This window comes from Lipotes vexillifer, unplaced genomic scaffold (assembly GCF_000442215.2).
Source record: "Lipotes vexillifer unplaced genomic scaffold, Lipotes_vexillifer_v1.1 scaffold341, whole genome shotgun sequence".
NCBI classification, from domain to species: domain Eukaryota; kingdom Metazoa; phylum Chordata; class Mammalia; order Artiodactyla; family Lipotidae; genus Lipotes; species Lipotes vexillifer.
Window position 1 is genome coordinate 911,281 of NW_006797957.1, and position 22,775 is coordinate 934,055.

At 37.7% G+C, this 22,775-nt stretch overlaps 1 protein-coding gene across 1 annotated transcript in view; it reads right to left on the reverse strand.

The window, feature by feature from the left end:
- The window catches only part of ADAM23 (ADAM metallopeptidase domain 23), a 162,835-nt gene that overhangs the window by 28,135 nt on the left and 111,925 nt on the right, over positions 1-22,775 (reverse strand). Inside the window, exons 10-20 of the mRNA XM_007469990.1 lie at positions 21,146-21,217; positions 18,904-19,067; positions 17,798-17,882; positions 16,947-17,037; positions 14,563-14,611; positions 12,028-12,127; positions 8,681-8,752; positions 7,996-8,085; positions 6,613-6,693; positions 1,676-1,726; positions 919-982 (exon numbers count right to left, since the gene is read on the reverse strand). Of these exons, the coding sequence (XP_007470052.1) occupies positions 919-982; positions 1,676-1,726; positions 6,613-6,693; positions 7,996-8,085; positions 8,681-8,752; positions 12,028-12,127; positions 14,563-14,611; positions 16,947-17,037; positions 17,798-17,882; positions 18,904-19,067; positions 21,146-21,217 (919 nt within the window). The remainder of the gene's footprint in view (positions 1-918; positions 983-1,675; positions 1,727-6,612; positions 6,694-7,995; positions 8,086-8,680; positions 8,753-12,027; positions 12,128-14,562; positions 14,612-16,946; positions 17,038-17,797; positions 17,883-18,903; positions 19,068-21,145; positions 21,218-22,775) is intronic.

Here is a 22,775-nt window from a genome sequence, read left to right on the forward strand (position 1 = left end):
GCAGGAAGTAGTGAAGTGACACAGAGAAAACTAATATCATTCCTAATCCTGCTTTCTATTAATATCAGTAGGCATTATAAAGTCTGAGCTCATTGAGATTTTACACTGGCACATGGATTTTGATATTTAAACCTTTTTAAAAGACAAAAATGCCTCTATTATCTTTCCCTTGTCAAAACTGAAACACTGAACGTAAATCTTTCAGTTAAATGACATTTGCCAAACACTGAAATCACTTGTGCATGGGTCCTAGTCTCCTTTTGCGTGCTTTCTTTTCCTGGTGGGTGACCCAGCCTCTGCCAGCAAGGCAGAGCCATTTCTCTCTCTTCTGGCCTGGCCCTCAGGAACTGAAGTTCACTGGACAGGCACTACAAATGTCAGGAAGAGAATATGTGTACTGACATGTAGGGAATTACTGAGAAGTATGACCATGTACCCGAATCTCTATCTGTCTGCGCCTCACAAAGTACTTGTGTTTCTTCACTTCAAACTGAGATAATCAATCATAAAATTAAAAACAACAACAACAAAAGTCTGGTTCTATCCTGGGGTAAAAGAACAGAAAGCTAACTTGAGGGGGTGAATGTTAAATCCAAGGTACAAAGAAAATCAGCCAGTGGCTGGATAACAAGCATGACCGCTGCACTCAACCCAGTCTTTGCAGGTGGGTGTAGCATTCCTTCAGTCACAGCCACAATCACTGATTGGCACTTTTTGGTTCAGATGACAAGTCCCCAACACTAGCAGTTGTTTGCTGTGGTTTTGTGACTAAGATTCACCATTCTCTTCAGCCTTTTCTAGTTGTTTGTTTGTTTGTTTTTTAATAACCCCAAGCTGTATATCTCTTTCAGCAAGACTGACAGTGAAGAATATTAAGAGAAACCTGTGTGTGACCAGCAAGCAGGAAACATGACCTACTTGTTCCCCAGATGTACTGACACTGGTTATCCCGTGTCTTGCACTCCCCGTTGTAGCAGCGGCCCTGAGGACAGAACATATGTTATGAGGCACATGCAGCCAGTTCCATTTTCCCCCAAACTCTCACTGCAAGATCTCCTTTTCATTGTTTCAGACAAAATTGTTTTCTTTTTTCATTCGGTACCCTAATACTTTCACAGTGAAAATAAAAACCATAAACATCTTAAGAGAAGCATAAGAATGACAGTTAAAATTTAAAACACAAAACATACCTCATAGTATGGCTCTTCAAATCCAACTAACTGTCTAAATTTTTTAATTTTATGGAAAAATAAATTGAGACATTTCTTTGGGTGATACCAATATGATTTTTAGCTTTTTTTGAATGTGAGTGGTTAGGTTATAACATAGCTTCAGGGAAAAAAAAAAAAACAACACATTACAACAGATTACCATATTTTCCCATCAGAAACAGGCTGAAATGATTAAAAGATAGTCACAACTCGATAAATTAGATTTCTAATTCTTCAGCCATTACATTTTTTTCCTCACCCTCGATCTGGACAGTTTGTACCCAGAAATAAATATAACATATTTGTATTTTATATGACATGAAGCAACTCTGAATTAGAAGACCACTGCAATAATTTACTGTTGTTTGAATTGCAATTCCCTATCAAAATTACATTTATCAAAAAGACACCTTGAAATCTAATCTTTTTATAAAATCCCATTTAAAACCTAGAGCCCAGCATACCTGATTTTGATTGCATGCATATCCATCTTGCTTATGAAGATTTGGTGGGCACTGAAAAATATAAGCTTTTTAGTTAACATTCAGCATGTGAAGTATCTTCAGATTATGTGTACAATATATTAAAATGCAAAAAAAAAGTAAGCATGATTTTATTATTGTGAATTGTGTGCTACAGATCATTCACATCAGTAAAAGTTATAATAAGTATTTTAAAAATGCAAGCATGGTGACTCTATAATTAGGAAAACATGAGTAACTCTTTGAGTAGGTTATCCAAATTTATTCTGCAATTATTGGTAAAAATGAATCAATCAATTAGGTCCATACAGTGGGTACTTTTCATGTTTCTCCGTTTTCCATGAGATGGGCTAAAATAATAATTTACATTCAGTTGCCTGTGGAGTTGAAAGTAGAAGGGATTAAAATGGATAATGAAGGGAACAAATCAGCCTGTTATGCAGGAGTGGACACGTTCAGGAACTAATTTACAAGACTTCGCTCAGCCCTGTGAAAATGTCAAATTTGCATGTGACACCCAGGACACTCACCTCTAGGCCACATTACTGAGAAAGAAGAAATACACTGCCCTTCAACTCAATATAAGTGCTGTACCTCCATTACATTTCTGACCTCTTGAACTACAGATTTGTTACTAGAGCAATCATGATGTGACAGTTCTTTCTTTTTCCAGGTCTATTTATCAAATCATTTTTTATAAGGAAAAATAAGGAAAATTTCATTTCCCCCCAACATTACCCTGAGTAAATTAAAATTTTTACTTTCTGTGCATCTCATTTACCACATTTAAGAGAGCTAAAAAAATTAAGTCAAGGCTCTGCTACAGCATTCAAAACAAATACAAAAAGGAAAAAAAAAAATACATGGGTGTGGCAAGTGAATAAGAAACATAGCAATACCCACTGAGGTCCTCCCTTAGTTTTCACCTTCTCAGTAAAAGACAGTCCCACTCTTCCAACTGTTCAAAGCCAAAACCATGGAGTCATCCTATGTTCCTCTCTTTTTCTCACACTCTCCTTCTATTCCATTAACAAATCTTGGTAGCTTCTACCTTTAAAATATAATTGCAATCTGACTTTTCTCCATTTCCACCGCTAATGCCGGGTCCACACCACCACCATCTCTCACCACCATCTCTCATCTCTCTGATTATGCAACAGCCTCCAACTGATTCCCCTGCTTCCACTCTACTCTCCTTATAGGCTATAGAGCTACCAGAGTGTCCCTTGAAAAACCTAAACCACCTCATGTTGCTCCTCTGTTGATGGCTTCCCCATCTACTCACTGGCCTTCCAAGTTCATCATGATCTGCTCCTATGCCGGCCCCAGCCTCACCTTCGTCTCTCTGACCTCATTCCTACTCTCTGCCATAAATACCTGACTCCACGTGAATGTACCAGCCATGCTGCCACCCCATGGCCTTTGTCCTTGCTCTTCCTCCAATCTTTCCCCCAGATTTCTGCCTGGCTTGCTCTCTCACCTTTTTTAGGACGTTGCTCAAATATCATCATCTCAGAGAAGCCTTCTCTAACCATGCTCTTCAAAACCGTGACCTCCTTCCCCATGCTGGCATCCTCTGTTCCCCATTCCCTATTTTTTTTCTTCTCCATAACATGTATCACCAAGTGAGGATCCATATATTTTATGTATTTGCTTGTCTTTTGTCTGCATCCTAATGTGAGCACCATGCAGGCAGGGATTTTCTGTCCCTGCTGCCTCCCCAGCACCTAGAACAAAACTGGCTCAATTATTATTGAGATGGTGCTCAATGACTATTGACTGACTGAGAAAATAAATAAATGGCCCACACAGATACAATTAAGTTATTCTATTCTGCAACACCAAGGTGTTTATCATGGTCACTACAGAAAGGTAACAGAACTAATTTAGAAGTGCAAAGAAGCAGTAACTTATGAAGGAACACATTGAGATTAAATGCTTTGGTTCTACATCTTTCTAAAGAACAACTGACTCTCATACAAGCTTTCATTAAACCTAATGGTAACTCTTCAGAAGATGTAATTATCAGCATGAGAAGTTGGTTTACTGGACCAACTGCCCAGAAACAGAGATCCCTGGGCCTCTTTCATCCAAATCTACTCAAAACACCATCATTTTCTTATTAATCAACTAACATTAATTATTCACTTACTCCAAGATGAACACAACCACACTGGACAAAAATGCAAAAGAAATGTTGCTACTAGAATAGGTACATCAGGGGCTAAACAATTTTCGTATTTGACTTTTGCGATGTTTCAAGAGGAAAAAACTAGTAGGAGTCACTAATTAGAAAAAAAAGCTCTTGTTATAAACTGTCACAGCTACATGGAAGATTTCTAATCAATCTATTTTTCGTTTAGGCTAATAAAAGCCAGTTGCTTACCACTGAAATGTTTAACAAAGGAAATTATGGATGTCTCTCGCCGTCTGGAGATATTTAAAGCAGAGGGACCATAAATCTGTGTACTTTATTCTGCCTGTGAGCAGAGCTCTGGATTCGGTCTCTAAATGCCATTTGAGCCCCCGGTTTTATGCTGTGCAGGAAGGTCCAGTTGAGGCCGGCTTTCACAGTGCAATAGCCTTTAAATGTACTTATTTTAAATTGTGCTATACTCCCATTTTGATGATATATTTCATAGTACTAACAAAACACATTTCCCACATCTTTAAAAAAATATCTTTATTGTAAAGTCTATGGCAATTCAAGAGTTAAAGGTTGAAATGAAAAAACTATACTTTTAAAAGAACTGAATATACAGAACCAAAACCATATATGATGGGTATAAAAATAGCATTATTCTACAAAACTAAAAATATAACTCAGTGAAACAGTATATCAAGAATGTCAGTACACTTGTCATAAAACACTGAATCCACAATTCTTACATTCTGCCACTATATTATTTAAAAATAGCAGAGAAACCTATTTACATATTTATATATAAAAACAGATATGCATAAAAATCACAGAAGAATAACAGCCTGAATAGAGTTCACTGTACCATTCCTTTGTACCCTATCCACTTGACTCGAGCCTCAGATGATACATATCAAAACCTTTCAAAAAGGTTAATTAGGAATCTTTGTTTTCCTCTCCTCAAGTTTCCTTCCAGGGAGGGGAACTCAGTGTAACTCCAGTTACTCTCTGCTCCTGTACTCGATTCTCCAGGCAGGTAGAGTGAACGGTTGGGTTGGTTGGCTGGCTGATTTGATAAACTTGAGAAGAGTAACTTGGCATTCTGGCCCAGTCCTGCCAGCCTTCTCCTGCCTACTCACATAAATCATCCTCTCTCTATTGCTCCTCCATGGCATACAAGGCAAGGGCTGGCTCTGCACCGACAGGTCATTCCAGGCCCAGTTTTGTCAATAACGTGTTGCTATAGCCTGAATCTGGGATCTATAAAGAGGCCCATTTAGCCCTCACACTAAGCTACGGCTTTCAACTTGGCTATTTGCAAAAGCAAAACTGATATTTTGGCTTCTAACTGTACTCTATCAGAAGCCCTATCTGGCAATGGGTAACTCCACTCCTGAGAACTTGTCCTAAGGTGCTAACTCCAAACAAGAAACACTCTTAAAAATGCAAAGAGATTCACGACCGTATTAATCCTAATAATGATATACTGCCAACAATCTAAATATCTACCACCACCGGATGGAGAAGTGACTGGTAAATCCACATGGCAGACTTTCATGCAACTGTAAAGAGGATATCTATAAAAACTGTGTCACAGCATGGGAAAATGCTCTTGAAATAACGTTAGAAAGAAATGAAGGTAGAATGAAGTCAAAAATTCTTACCAAGCCCCTCACTGCCTGATTCCTGATTTCCTCTCTGAATTGTTTCCACTATTCCCCAGCTATCCCTGCTTTCATTCCATCTCTTGAAGAAGCCATGCTTCTGTACTCACTGGGTTTTTTGTTCATTTATTTGCCTTTCTCCATCCCGCAGAATGCAAGCCCCGTAAGAGCAAGGACTTTTCTATTTCAATTCCTCCCATATCCCAGCATTCACAGCAGTACTTGTCACAGAGCAGGGGCTCCACAAATGTTCATTTGAATGACAAATAAAGACATAAAACATACAAATGTTTAAAAATGTAAAAATTAAAGAAGGAATGTCACGCCAAGTGTGTGGGGCCGTGAAGCCAGGGCTTCATAAGTGGAGCGAGACAGTGACAGAGCTCAGCAAGGAAGACTTCTGCTTCCAATCCCATTTCAATCACAGCAGTGCTACTCTTCCCAGATTTCTACATTGGGCTTCCATCCAAAATTTTGTTGGTAAGCTGGGACGAAGTGAGAGAGTGGCATGGACATATATACACTACCAAATGTAAAACAGATAGCTAGTGGGAAGCAGCTGCATAGCACAGGGAGATCAACTCGGTGCTTTGTGACCACCTAGAGGGGTGGGATAGGGAGGGTGGGAGGGAGATGCAAGAGGGATGGGATATGGGGATATATGTATACGTACAGCTGATTCACTCTGTTATACAGCAGAAACTAACACACCATTGTAAAGCAATTATACTCCACTAAAGACGTAAGAAAAAAAAGAAAGGGTTTTGTGGCTGAAAAATGCTTGAAAATAGTACTATTAGCGCTTTATCAGTGTGAGGATACTGTTTTAGATGTGGGGACCAGGAAAGAAAAATCAATTAGTTGGATATAAGCAATATAAAGGGAACTTATTACGAAGGAGAAATTTGGAAGAAAAGAGATTTTTTAGGTCCAAAAAACCACAATAAACGTTCCTAAAATAAAGGCATGGGAGGAGCTAGAAATTACTAGAAAACAGAACAAAACAAAACAAAAACAAAAGAACCAAATCATATTCACACACGTAATCCAAACTGAAAGCTTTACAATATGTATTTGCAAGTAAGATGCATTACCTAAAACTCAGTTTGCCATACCTGGCCAGAGTCTCCAGTACAGTATTCGGTAATATCACACCCATTCACAGCATCCCGACATTCATACCCTCGCGGCTGAAACTGCAAATCAAAACTCAATATTAGGAACCAGTATTAATTAATATTTCAAAGAGTGAACATTCTTATATTCACCAACAATCATGACATCCTTTCATAACCACCGCCAAACTCTTTTTATGAATCAGCAAGATAGTTCCAGGATAGAGATAATACCCAAATACCACTCTGTGTAGTAAATATGAATCATTAGCCAAGGCATGACATGTTCAGATTTCAAAATCCACTATCTCAGAGTATTATTTTTGGGAAACATTGTGATGACAATTATGCAAAGAAGAAACACTGGTGTGGCTTAAGACGAAAGAACAGAACACTAAAATATAAACATTTAGGATCTCTCTGAAGACTGATATGCACACCCAACCTGCACTGATTTACCAACTAGCTTGGATATTAGTCTTGCTTTAGCTAAATATACACAAGCAGATTTCAATTAATTCATATGAATTTCCTTCAGTGATGCCAGTGAATGCCTACTGAATACAAGGCATTTTGTTTCTCTGGGCGGTGGGTGGGTAAAAGATGAAGGAACGAGTCCATCATCTTCAAGCAATTTATAATCTGGTTGGGGACATAATCAAGTACAAATTAAGCTAGAATCGCCTAGATTACCACATGCATAATATCCCTTTGGTGTTGGATAAAATTAAATCATATACTTTTATGGTTTTAAAGGATATTAGAGATTTTATAGATGAGAAAAAGGAAAATTTTTAAAACGGTTTTTAAAAAGATTAACTAGAGGTCTCTAAAGATGGAAGTAACTATGTGTCCACACATACACAAGTTGTGCATATACATATAAACATACATACATACATATATTACCTCATTATCTAGCTTTCTTGCCTTTATAAGTGATTTTAAATATCAAATGTAAAAACATGAGCACTAGGTTTTCTGCTCAGGGTCTAAAATAAATTACGATGAGTTTTAAAGAAAAAGGTTATAAGTAGGGCTTATTAGAAAAAGACCACAAGAATTGTCCCTCTTCTATTCAACTATTTAATTTGGTTTTCACTCATGATAGTAGAGCACTTCTCAATGTTTATTTTGGAAGGATTATAGATATATTTTCTTAGAGAGGTACCAGAGAATAGAATGGTTGGTAGTGAATCATAGTAAAGATAATCGTTGTAACCCACAGAATTTTGATAGATTTATTGATTCTACAAAATCGCCAGGCTAATATGCACAGCGTCGATCAAGTCTGTGACAAGTTGTACAAATACTCAACGTACACATCGAGATATTTGGCTAATACGTCAACGATAAGAAAGATGAAACTGTCAGAGAACTCACAAGACATGAGGTATTATTACAGCAGGGCCCGTCGCTGCAGTGGGCCCCATTGGAGAGAGAGCATTTCTTACAGCACAATCCATAGCATTCCTAGAGAAAACACTTCACGTGAGTAAGTGAGAAAACCTACCCACTGGTCATTCAACATGCTCTCCACATGTAACTTATGTGTAATCCATGTGAGGAGATGTATATAATAGTACGCAAATCTTTTAGGAAAGAATGAACCACTTTAAGCAATGATAGATTCCTTCCGGCTATACTTCTCAGCAAAGTATGATCTTCTAAGAAGGGGCTTCTCTACCAAAAAGTAAGCTTATTTTTTAGCAGGCACCCAACCCTAGGTTAGCTCTGTTGTATTCTTAATACTCAATCTAGTTTTACAAAGACAAAACTAATATACAACACAGAAAGAATTTTCATGAGTTAGTAAAACTTGTCTGAGATGAATATGAGCTATGAATTTTTAAGAGATACGAATTTGATTAGAAGAATCCATTAGGTTTCTTAAGACAGAGCCAATGATTAATTCTAACGTGTCTGAGCTAGGATTAAGCATTGATGAGAGAGCTCAGAAATAAAGGCAGTAAGACCACGGTGAATGATGGGGCAGACTTCCCACTAACGCTATTCTTCTGCACTCTGGGTAGATGTGCTAAAGGTAGAAAAGATCTCTTATACCTACCACATGGATTCCACAATCACACTCCTCCCCAGCTTCCACATATCCATTTCCACATTCTGTGGGCTCAAATAGCTGAAAGAGATTAGAAAGATAAAGGGAAACCATTTTAATTCATCACAGAAAATCAACACTCCAATCAGGCTACACACATGGCCCTATAATCAGCTATCATGTGGTATTCTTCTATGATCTGTTGCTATGGCATCTTACAAATGTGTCTGTGTGAGAATCACTGTTAATTTATTAATAACACTTCTAAGAAACATATTTTAAATGAGGTAATATCTCTTGGAGGATTCTCCAGTAGTGGGCTCCAGAGATGACCTCTACCATTAGAGCTACTTTTCAGAGAAATAAGCTGTCAAGAGGAACAGATCACTTTCGTATTTGCTAATGGAGCTAAAATGCACTGCTAATAAGACTCACAGATACCTAATTTGTTGACTTATAACCAGGCAGCTGAGAAGATATAAAAACTGTCAAGAAGATAAAAATGTTTCATTCACAGCTAAATGTGATATATGCCATCAAGTAAATGCAAATAAACTTAGGGGAAAAAAATGTTGCTGGAAATCCACGCCCATCATTCTCAGTGAAAAGAAATCTGCACTGTCTGAATCATATTAAGTAAATGTGCAGACATATGCACAGATGTACAGAAATTTCTCAATCATTCCTGGAGCAATGGGAGAGTCAAATTTCTAGAATAATCCACCCTACTGGTGCTATGAACTTGCTTGCCAAATAAACTGTATTACAGACCAGTTGTTGAGGCAGCTGATTATTTATAAGAAACATTCCTATTTCCCATCACCTGGGGCAAGATTTTTCTGTGTTTATCTACTATACCCAGGTGAAGATTAGAACAGGACATCCCAACCCAAATGCTCAGAGCCATATAAATGAGAGACAGCAGCACACACCCAAGGAACAGCTGCCCTCCACTGAGTCCACCAAGGAAAGATCTGATCCTCCTTCCACTTCCAGGAAAGGAAAATTGTTATAAGGAGCAAGGAAGTTTTCCACGATACTTGGGTGGGACTTCCCCATGGGAAAATCCAATGACTAAAATCAACAGTCCTCATCTCTGTGATACTTTGATCAGCAGGGAGGACTCCCATGTAACCCACTGTTCGACTTCACTCTTAGGACTCTTCTTCCAACCTGAGACAGGTCACTATCACAAACCATATGGCAAACATGGCAGTTGAGAAGGTTCCCAGAGCACAGAAAAGATGCACTTAGATAATGTGAAAATAACACATAAAACCTGCATACATACATCCACTGACTACAACACTTGGAAGAAAATCAGTTCTTTCACACATACATATAAATTATTCCACTGTAATCCATGGCAGCTTTAAAAAAATTTTTTCTATATATGTTGTTTAAAAAGAAAGAATTTCAGGGCTTCCCTGGTGGTGCAGTGGTTGAGAGTCCGCCTGCCGATGCAGGGGACACAGGTTCGTGCCCCGGTCTGGGAAGATCCCACATGCCGCGGGGCGGCTGGGCCCGTGAGCCATGGCCGCTGAGGCTGCGCGTCCGGAGCCTGTGCTCCGCAACGGGAGAGGCCCCAACAGTGAGAGGCCCGCGTACCGCAAAAAAAAAAAAAAGAAAAAAAGAAAGAATTCCATATTTACTAATTTTTAAATTGAAGATGTATGTGTATTTTTATTTAGTTTCCACATTATCCGAATAATTTGCTTTCTACTCACAGGAAATTTCAGAAATCTAATGATGGATCCTTATACACACACTAGAGATCTTAGTATCTTCAAACAACTCAGTGTTGTTTCCTCAGGCATGATGCTTATAATTAGCTGGTGAGCTGCAAGGCAGGTAAAATTAGCCATGTACTTTGCAATTCAGAAATGCCAACAGCTCACATTAATTCATTATTACTCACTGCACCCATTTTAAACACTCTGAAGCTTTCAGATTTCTGTTGCATTGAGATCGATGCCATGAAAAGCAGGGAGCTGAGTTTAATGATATAAGGTCACTTTAAAATTCCTGTTTCTTTTTTTGCAGCCTTACTGAGATTTTACACAGCTGTCAGGCATCAAAGTATCGTCCCTAACTTAGCAGTATCACTTAATTATGGGGATAGGAATAAATTATTCTGACAGTTATCAACATCAGACACTGATTTTTTTTTTTTAAAGGCTAACATGACTTCACTGCTCTCTCAAGTTGCAGAGTTATTAAACATTTTGTATAGCAATGGATTATATTTGACTTATGATGTAGTATCTTAAAAAGAAATATGAAATGTGCAATGTTAGAATGTCTATGCCATCTGCTAATTCGCATCAATCCTGTCCTTTTGCCTGTTAAGCAACTTCGTTTCTAAACATGTTATTGGTCGACAGTCCCATATCCAAAAGCTCTATAGCCTGTGAGTTTAAGAATTCTGGCTTTCCTGGATTTTAGAAAAGTATGACGCATTTACCCTGTTCTATATAACAGCGCTGAGGGGTCTGGTATACACCCTATAATCAAACACATTAACATTTGTGCAGTAACATTTGTGCAGTAAGACTTATGAATACTTACACTATGAGGGATAAATAAAGATTTTCAGTTCAGGATAAGTTGTACCGTCCACTATGTTTTCTGCAAACTAATAAAATATACTTCCAATTTTCAGAATTTTTGAATTAAGGAATTGTTGATAAGAGAATATGACATTGTGTATATAAATTTTAATGAAATGCCAATTGACAATGTGGACCTTCCCAAGTAAAGATATATATATCTCTTCATATATATATACATACATGTATATATATATATATGCCTGTATTTATGGGGTCCATAAATACTTTGGGTCATTTTTTGGCTGGCTGATATTAGTAATGCTTTCTATCTGGGAGAATGGACCACATATACCGCCCCCTGCCAAAAAAAAAAAAAGGAAAGTAAGAAAAGCCTAGAAATTAGTCATACCCCTAGAGAAAATGTCAAGGGCAAACAGAATTTTTGTCAGAGAAATGGGCTAAAGTAATGTATCTTAATCTAACCCACTATCTCTTAGCAGCAAATGAAGACACCAACATGAACATTTCAAAGATATTTTAATTGAAGGATTGTCTGTTTGTTTTTTGGAGGGGAGGGCCAAGAGGAGGTACAGCTAGCACTGAAACACCAGAGCTTCAGAACAGTGAAACTATGGTCTTGTAATTCATTTAAACAAGACTTAATCTTTAACGTGATAAAGCCTTTTATAACTAAATATTAATCTGACTGGAAAGAAACCTGCTTTCCAAGCCAAGTATCTGATATTTGGCATAATTCCATTGTAAAAAAATTGGAGAAATAATTACACTTTCTAAATTACTAACCTTTGTTGGCCTGTTGAAGAGACAGGCTCCACCCCCTCTGTGTAAGAAGTCTCTATACTCCAAAATGCTGCACTTTGAGAACTTTCTGGAATGGGATACCCTGAGGAAATAAAGAATCAATTATGTAAAAAATTTACCAAAAGCAGTCATCAGAGAAGAAAATTAAAACCCTTGAATTAGAATAAAATCATCACTCTGGATCCAGATGATTCTACACAAACTTTGCCAAGGCACTTATGTTCAAACTGCTAAGTAAGTATGTGTGGTAGTCTGTAAAAATAGAAATTCAAAGAAAATCACAGATTTGGGGGCTAGGTTACAATCTCCTTAGCAGTCAAGCCCCTTTGTGCTCAGGCTTGAAAGAGTTTTTGAAAAGTTCATCCCCAAACTTCATCTAGGCTGTATATTAAAATGTGGTTACTAGCACTGACATATATACACTACCAAATGTAAAACAGAGAGCTAGTGGGAAGCAGCTGCGTAGCACAGGGAGATCAGCTCGGTGCTTTGTGACCACCTAGAGGGGTGGGATAGGGAGGGTGGGAGGGAGGGAGACGCAAGAGGAAGGAGATATGGGGATATATGTATACATATAGCTGATTCACTTTGCTATACAGCAGAAACTAACACAACATTGTAAAGCAATTATACTCCAATAAAGATGTTAAAAATATATATATAGTCACTTTTATTTGCTCTGTCTCAGTAAAGATAAGCAGGGTTTTGTTTGTTTGTTTGTTTTTTGCCTCTGTCCTGAATAAAAGGAACTTCGGAACCTACTAGATTTTACTTTGGAGAAGGAAGTCGTGAGGGTCAACTGATTAAAGATTATGTATTGCAGGCTTCAGCGACACAATTGAGGTAAACAAGGAAACCCTAAAGAGATGTGTTAGACTATATATGTTTTTATGTGTATATACACACAGTCAAAACAGAATTAGGGTAAGCGCCTTCTGAATTAGAATTAGGTAATAGCTCCTTATTCTCAAATTCAAATACTATTTGGTAATATTCATGATTTTGCAGGAATATAGTGAACCTCTTTGTGAGTTAATCAAATTACTATCACTGTGTCGGTACATAGGGAAATATTATATGTATGGTCAAGGTTAAACTGAGTCATACATATTGATTCCTTGGACATATTTGTCATAGTACTTGATTTGAGAGTACTAGGTCACTTATTCTAGGATGTGATCCAATAGATTTATATTTCCTTACGTATGAGGGTAGTGTATGGAAGTAGGTAAAATCTGCCATTGTTGACAGTGATCTCTTACAAGAACTATGTAGAAACATATACTTGAGGAAATACAAATTAAGCTTAAATAATTTTATTATATCCTATGGGTAGTCAGTCTAAAAATCTATTTAGAAACTGGAAGCTTAGAAGACAGAAGGCCTCTCTTCTGTATTATGTATTATGAATGGTGTTATATTCATAATACATCTTATGGTGTTATATTCATAATATATATTCGTAATATATCTTATGGTGTTATATTCATAATATATCTTCTGTATTATGTATTATGAATGGTATTATGAATGGTGTTACCGTTCTGTAGGAAGCCTCAGGGGAGGGGGAGCACGAAAGCTAACGCTTTCAAGTTTAAACTACATTTCTAGAAACATGTGTTCTAAAGTAGCAAGCATAATAGCTGACTCTCTCCTCAAGCCTTCATGCTCACACACCTCTTGTTCCCTGGACTCCTGGTGCACAAATAAGGAAGGGACTCTGTAAAAGTAGGTCAGGGCTTCTGGCAACTGGGGATCACAGGGAGGGGGCAGGACCAGAAATGGTGATGTGCCGAGCAGATGTCTGGCATGGGCAAAGGAAGTGGGAGAGACACATGAGTGAGGAAATTTCTTCCATCTATTAGGAGTGGGCTCTAGCTTAGGAGGCCTTGTGGCAGTGGCTCCCATGGGGCAGGGGTCCCTGGGAAAGAGGGCAATGTTTCTAGGCCTTGGTTCACAGATGCAATAGCAACCCTCTAGTTTCCAAATGATCTACAATAGGAGACAGGAGTTAGGTGAGCAACTATTCAAATGTCTATCAGTAGAAGACCACCTAGACACGATAAATCGGTCTTAATTTGTTTAAAAAAGCTTTATTGATTATATAAGGAATGCAGTACAATTTTATTACAGTAAACATGTCTATTTATGAGTTCCTTAAAATATAAATTGTTGACTAAATTGGTTTTCACTGACAGTTTAGACAACCAGCTTTTATCCTAACTGTACTAAAAAATTATTGCATCCACTAAACTTAGAAGCATTTAATCATGTGCTTCCTTTAAGGGTTAATAGATGTAGAAGTGATTATTTTACTTTTATTACCAACTTTGAATAAAAAATTAAAGTATAAAGTAAACTAGCCATTTCATTTTTTAAAGTATCAGACAATGAATTATTGAATTTATTCTAAGGCTTAGCCTAAAAGACCAGTACCTGAGAGACTGTGTATCTAATTATAGGTAACAATTTCAATAAAAGGTATATATAACAAATGCATTTACAATGAAAATTTACCCTGTCTCCTCCATGATGCAGCCACCCCAGGATTCTGTGCAGTCACATTCTAGTCCAATGAAACAATAAAAAGCAACAAAAGAAAAGGGAAACAACAAAAGTCACATCTTTAATTTGCATCACAGCTCTTGAAATAGTTCCTTATTACCAATTCCATGTCAGACAGGTACAGAATGTGAAGTCTCACCAAACAAAACCTATTTCTTTTAAATCAATATTTCTTTTTCCTTTCCAACAGTATAGCTTGTTTCCTAAGACAACAGCTGCAAGAAATAAAATTGTGCCTCTCCATTTTTGTAACTCAGAGAATTCAATTAAGTTCCTAGTGCCAATGTTTAATGAAAAGTATCTGGTCTAGAGATTGTAAAGCCCGAGTTTTAGTCCAAGTTCTGTGTGACGAGAGAGTTTCACAGGCAAGTGACTTAGCATTTCTTGGGTCTCAGTGTTTCCACCTCTAAAATGCGAATGCATCTCTCTGTCTCCCAGAGTGGTTCTGGGGCTCACATGAGATGGTAGTCTGTGTGCTCTCTGGGAACTACAAAGCTCTACTGCACAAATGCAATGAGCCCTCACTGAAGTCCTGCTAACAGACCACACCGGACATTAGAGGAGAGAATTCAATTTGCTGGAGTCAAAGCAAGAATCAGCCAGAGACTTGAAGAACACTAAGCGAAAAGGTTCAGCAAAAGAGAGAAATCTAAAATAGAAATGTAAAATCATCTAAATTAAATAACAACCATAAACTTAACATAGATACCACAGATGGACATATGGGTATTGTGATGGGCTGTCCTTTTCATTTACTTTTTCCTATTCTCTTTCCTATGATAGACAAAGATATTTTTAAAGAAAGACCTCCAAATGGATCTTTAAAAATTCAAAGTACAGAACGAATCTACCTAAACAGACAATTCACAAAGGAATAAAGAATTTTAGGAAGGAATTGTGCCCGGCATTAGTAATGAAGCCTGTTGCTCGCCCTACTCCGTCATCTGACTCAGCAATATCTCTCAGCTGCCCCCAGCACTGGCCTCTTCCTGGCTCCAGGCTTTTCAAACAAGGATATAAACCTGGTTCTACTCCTTTCTGGTTTTCAGGTATTGATGCCAGCCAGTGAAACCTGAATTACTTCCTTTAATGTGTACATGTGTTTCCCTGGGAAAGCAAATACTCTGAGCAAGAAATTAATAGATGAAAGTTTGTGGAGATTTGCTCAATGCCACCAGACTTAATGTACCCATAAAGTGATGACTTAATATGCCCTTAAAGGGAATCAAGACACCCTGGATATATATTTTGCTTCAAGTTTCCATAACACTATGTATTAATGATAATTATTTGATAGTAGTCAAAAAGTATAAAATATAGGATAATGTTAAGGTAGATTTTTGTCCTCTTCTTTAGGGAGGCTGTGGTAGAGAGGGGGACCTTTATTCCTAGCATCTGATATTTTCACTGAGGGGAGTAGATTTCCACTTAATTCCTAGGTAACAGATTAGGAGTGAATACCTCAGATTTTTCTTTCCACAGGATCTCATTGCGTGTGCCCTAGGCACTTTTGCCTTCTGCCACAAAAGTGTGTTAGAAATTATATTTTACTAGTGTATTGATATAAAGAGGAATACAATCCAAGTTGGATTTTATACCAATTTTAAAGGAAGTTAAAAACGTTCAAGGGCCCCCTAAAATTATTGTGGGCCTTCAACACTTCGCCACTAGAATCTCAGTCCTGTCTTTCCATCTGCATGTCCTCTGGTTAAAGAGGAGAGTGACACCCAGCAGTCACCAGCTGTGTTTTCCTACTGGATGGGATTTGTGGCTGCTTCTCTTGGCCGGCCTGCCTGCCCAGTAGAGGACAGTTATCCTCTGTCATCTGCCCCCATGTTTAAAAGGTCCAGGACGGGACTGCCTGTACAGGAGGCTTCTCCAATGTTTCTGATGGTACTAGGTGGGTAAGTTTAATTAGAGGTAAGTAGATGGGTATGTTTAATTAGAGTTTGAGCTCCTTTTAACTCTAGACCTAAGCTATTTTCTGATCCAACTGTACTTGTGGTGGAGCTTCACTGACATCTTGTGGCTATACTCAACTGGTTAGAATCCAGAGGGTGAGTATTCACCACCACCCACCCCCAACGTTCTGCAGTGTGAGAAAGAGCTGATCACGTCCTGAGAAAGTATGATTTTATGGACTTTGAAAGGGACATTTCTCCAACCCACACAGATTAAGAATTACCTTAAATTGCTCATCTTATCATTGTTTAGAGGAAGGAGATACACTACAGTTAAGGTATTACGACTTAGAAATGAAAAATATTTCTTTATTGACCGGACATGCATTATACAGACAGAATGGCACATGAAAGTAAGAAGGTCAATGTACATACTTGGCTTTCTGCTAGAAGGTTCCCATTGGATTCCAAGGTTTTGAGCCAGGCTCTGCGATAATACTTGTGCCACTGCCATTGGAAGACCATACTGTTTTTCAGAGTTGAAAGTGTGTGGGAAACATTTGAGAGAGGGCACAAAGCTAGTTATTATTTCTTAATCATCACCACATTTCATCTCAGTCCCCTAAGTAGAGCCTCACAGCATCAAAAGATGGCTTATGCTCCTTATCACTTCTTCCTTGCAACTGGGCCCAAGAAGCAGAAAGCCTCTCTTACTATGTGGCATCTCTCAGAACTTGATGTTCTCACATGCAAACATAAAATCATAAAAGGCTGTGCCCCATTTCAATTCATACCAAACCAAGAATAAATTCGGCTTACTACAAATCTGTCAAGAGAGGTCTCCACTGAATGATGGCTACTGGGATAACCTGGTATAATAGATTCAGGTATTGACCAAGGTTTAGATTTTGTTGGTTCGACTTTTGGGATGTGTTAAACCCAACATAGGCAGAAGAGCAAATAACTTTTTTAAAAAGTCATAAAAGAAGGATAAACAAGCTTATAAAAACTCATCTATAGAGGCCAAGAAATTTCTGGGCCAATCTTTGGTTTGCACCTGCCTGATAAATATGAAAAACTATCATTATGATATGAAACAATTCCCTCTTTTCTAAACCCAAAGACCACTTTGGGTTCTATTCACTAATACGAACCACTCATACTATAGTCTCAATGTCATTATCATTCTAAAACAGGCCTGAAAAGGGAAGTAAACTAGGCCATGGGGAAGAAAGAGACTATATGCACAGATAAAGCTCTACTTTAGGAAAATTGATAACATTTACCTCATTCACACCAACGCCCCTTGTGCGAGAACAGACACCTCCAAAGTAACTCAGGCTGCTTCTCTTATAGTGGAATGTCACACGCCTTAGGAAAAATAAATGCTATTAGGAAACCAATGTAGTGACCGTTATATTTCAACTCTCCGCAAATATGTCTATTGTCCTACATTGAATACCCCAAACCAACCCTCCTTTAGAAAACCAAAAACTGTATTTTAAATACCTTTAAATGTATGTTATCATAAATACCTTTAGATTAATGTTATGTTAAATAATCTCAGTTGAGCAAACATCAATTGAGCACCTAACTAAGCATCATGTACTGTCACAGGAACTGAGGACACAAAGATAAATAGACCACAGCCCTTGACTTTTTTCTAGTAGAGACTATATAGTAGTTATACAAAATATTGATGATTGTAAATTGGTGATTAAACACTGAGAGAAAAGCAAAGAGTAACAGGTGAGAAGAAAGGAAGGAGGACTTTGGTTGGTTTGATCCCAGGACAGAACCTTAGAGGACTGTCTGAAAACCGCTTAGCCACCAAGGGGGGAAGGGAGCAACTTATGATATCAAAAGTGAGCAAAGCACCCCTTTTCCTTAGAGATGAAACGTCAATTTTAGTCAATAGTTCATTTTCACTTTGCTGTACACCTGAAACTAACACAACATTGTAAACCAAGTATATCCCAATAAAAATTAAAAAAAAAAAAAGATCTAGCAAATGATTTGTTGGTGAAAGTGATGTGTGCAAGCTTTCAGGAAATCTGCTTTAAAGGAGCTAACTCAGCTGGAAGGAGGGTCCTTTTGCAATCCTCCCTCCCTGGCATTCCTGCTGCCTGTGGTGAAGGCTGGAGTGTCAGCAGCTGTCTTGAATCATGAGTTGACCCTGAGGATGGAAGGTCTGAAGGTACAGATGTGCTCTGAAAGTAAATCTCATGGCTGTGGAACCACCATTCCAGCACTGGGCAGCCTACTTCTGTGCTTCTTATGTAACAGAGGAATCAACCTCAAACTTGTTCAGGATTGATTTATTGATATATAACCTAACTGATACAATAAAGGGATAAAGATCAACGTCAAGCCAAGGGCTGGGGATACGTACGAGATGAGATGCACAGCATCAGCATGCTGCCTGATACGCTGCCGGTATTTGGAGAATTCATGGAGCATCTGCACAGGGTTGGTGGTGATGTCAATATGATCCTTCTCGGTCCAGGTCTCTACAGCCACCAGGACAACCCTGGTATTAAGCTGCTCCTTGTAAATCTGAGGGTATACAACAGGACAGGTGCAGGAGGAAAACACTGGGTCAAACATGCACAATCAGTGTTTCAGAGTCAGCGGAAGGGCAGGAAGGGGAGGTGAGAGGGGAACACGACGTCAGAATTAGCTCATCAGAGAGAATCTTCTTTCCTTTCTCTTTTCCAAGAGCAAAAAGAAAGAACAATCATACAACTCAGCCTCTCCTACAAAGTTACTTCAATCCCCAATCAGCACCTTTAGCAGCCAGGCATCTCACTAGGGGATCTATACTAGGAGTATCACGATTCTAAAGTCTGGACATAAGTTCAAAACAGCGTTTAGTAAAATCACCCTTCCAAACCTCATAGGAGATAACAGGTTGGAGCCTGATATACTGGTTCTGAGTAAGTGTGATATGACCAGTTACTCCTGCAGGATTGGAACAGATCACTAAATCCTTGGACAAGCACTAACACCACGGCTGGCTTTTGCCCTTGGAAGCCTTGTTGTATGAAAAGTAAAATAACAGTGGAAGAAATCACGATCTGAGGCCAAAGGAGGGAAAAGCAGGCTTACATGACCTATGTCACCCTCACCACGGGATGACATCACTCACAATATTTAAATTGTAATTTTCTGCTCTCTTTTTCTGCTTTTGGCCCAGTAGCTAAATAATTCACACATGTAAGCAATTTTGATGAATGTTGTCATTTTGTCCTATTTTCAAGCTAATTAAGAAAAGAATGGATGATCTTAGAACACACTGAGGAAAGGAAAGATTATCATGCCTAAATCACCGTGAAGCTATAATGATTTTACAACAGGGAGTGAGTTAAGTGTAATGTCTTTAAAAAAAAATTAGTTGGTCAGCTTCAGAACCTTGTATGGTAAATCAAAATAAAAATGACACTTTGAAAGATGTGATTCTGTTCAATCATGGTGAAATGACAAACACAGAGATTCTACCAAGTAAACAGCTGGGGCAGAGGGAAAGGTGTGTTTAATATTCTCTTTTTCATATCCACTTATAGTTTTCCCCTGAGAAGACTGACAAGGGCTTAAATTAAAGAAAATTAATACAGCAGGTGATAACTGGCTTTCAGAATTTCAATCCTAACGCTACATGCTACTCTATTACCCTGCCCCCATTTTCTACTGCTCAGCTGTGCCTACCACGTATTATATGTTATGAGTGTTTACATGATTGGAGACTTGTGGACTGTTTAAAAGGCAAAAAAGAAGGCAGTTCTTTAGAGAAAATAAGTATCATTTAGATATTAAGCAATTTATAAAGGTTTTTTTCCCAGTTAAGAGGGAACATACAATAAATATCAGATAAACATACATTTAGCTGAGCAAAACAGCACTTTACATTAGAATACACAAAATACTATGCTATATTTATGACTAGTCAAATTGAATTATTTATTGGAACATAATGAATAATATTCACATTTACGGATTTCCTATCTAAAGGAAAAAGGAAGAAAATCTTAACCATCATTCTCTGTAACTGACAGAATGAGAGGAGGAAAAAAACTCAATAAGAAAGATTTATAGAAGTCTTTTTAAGAAGATATACATTTTACTGTTTTAAATTAGCTTTATTTGGGGACTGCACTTAATTCTGTCATCTAAAAATAAAGTCTGAAGCATTCTTATGGGGACACGAAGAAAGTAAATTTGGGTTCTTTAAAAAAACTTTTTTTTGTATTGCCTATATCCTCCAAACATAATCCACCTCAATCAAGTGATTATTATTAATGAAGTCTCATTTGCCAAGTTTAATTTACACTCTTCGGTAGCTAATTTTCTCCAGTATTTTTGTCCTAACTAAACTCTTGTGACAATAATATCTAGACATCACTTAGAAGCAACATCAATGCATCTTTGGGATCCCAAGAGTAACTCAACAGTCCCCTGAAACTCTGAAAACACTGCCCTTTGTGAAGCAGACCACTCTATAATTTCTTATTAGCCAGACGAGATAAGGATAGCATTTTTACTTTTTTCTCAGAAAGAACTAAAGCAGCAAGCAAGCAAATAGAGATATAAACCATTCCACTTTGGAAAGAGAGGTTCAAGAAAACAAGGATACTTACAGAATCCACAAGGTTGACCACAGACTTCGCAAAGTTGTTTGTATGCGCATGAGAAGAGCGACACTTCTTATACTGGGAGGGGGAAAGATATACCAGTCACTGTCAAACCATAATTTAATGATAAATTTCAAAATTCTGTAAAAACAGAAATCTGACAGCAATAGTAGAAATAGGGATTAAAAATACAGAATTTAGTTTATGCTGTGTTTGGATATAGTGATGTTCTTATTTATTTCTCTGTTAGGCAGGAAAACTATAGCTGTCTAAAATACCCATGATGTTCCAAGTAATGGAGACAGCCTAGTGATTCTCAGTGAGAAACTTTACACTTGAGAAGTAAGCTGTTAGTTCAGTCTCAATGTCTAACAAATGCAATCCTTTTTTTTTTATTTGTTTGTTTCACGGAAATGAACTTTACCAGTTTATAAAGAGCTTAGATCAAGAAATTTAATCCCAACCGGACACCCTCCTCACTTGAATTCAAGCATACAAAGATCAAGAAAATTTCTTAGGCAACACTTCAGATTCAGTCCATGATGTGGAACGCGTCTGTCGTACATTTTAGTATATCCTTTCAGAAGAATGCCTTCTCCAAATGAAGCCTTTTGCTTTTGACGGCTCAGAAGTCAAAACAAAGAAGAGACAAAAAGTAAAACTGAAGTGTGCCGATAGTGTATAGTTGCTTATGGTTATTTATGATCACTTAGGAAAATAAAGTAAATTAATAGAATAATTACATAACATCCGAAGGGCTACAGTTTTAGCAAGGAGTACTGCAATTAATATGGCTTTGAGAGGACATTTAAAAACTAAAGTTTACCACAGGGGGATAATGCCCTCTGCTGAGGAAAAAGAAAAACATCCTCAAAACTACTGAATCAGGTTTGCACCATGTCTTTAAATTTTGACTTCATTTATAATTATAAAAATAATGCATCTTCATAAAGATTAAAAACACTTCCACGTTGGAATATCATGATATTCTTTTCTTCTCCTTTGCCCATTTTCACATTATAAATTTGTCAGACCCCCCCCTCATTTCATTCTCTCTTTAACTCTGTTACTATGTTTTTTAAATGAAGAATATGTCTTAATGCTTATAGATCTGATATATATATTTTTAATAATACTGAGCATACTGACAACCTATGATAAATGTGCAATAACTTAGTATTGTGTTATTAGTAGCATTCATTAATTTGTGACTATTTATAATATTTGCAATGGTGTGAATGTTTGTGTGCCCCCAAAATTCATGCTGAAATCACAACCCTCAAAATCATGGTATTAGGACATGGGACCTTTGAGCGGTACTTAGGTTATGAGGGTGGAGCCATCATGAATGGGATTAGTGCCTTATAAGAGAGGCTCCAGAGAGATCCCTAGTCCCTTCCACCATGTAAGGACACATTGAGACATTTTAACAGCTTTTTTTAAACTTAGCATAAAGAAGTTGTTGTAAAGAGCTCAGCATTTTAAGTTGCCTAGCAAATTCCACAAGCTGAAAAACTTCAAAGCTATCCTTTAAAATATTGGGTTGGCCAAAAAGTTCGTTTGGGTCTTTCCGTAACATCTTACTTTTTGGCCAACACAGTAAAAGCAAAAGTCTCAACATTAAGTCTCTCTGGGG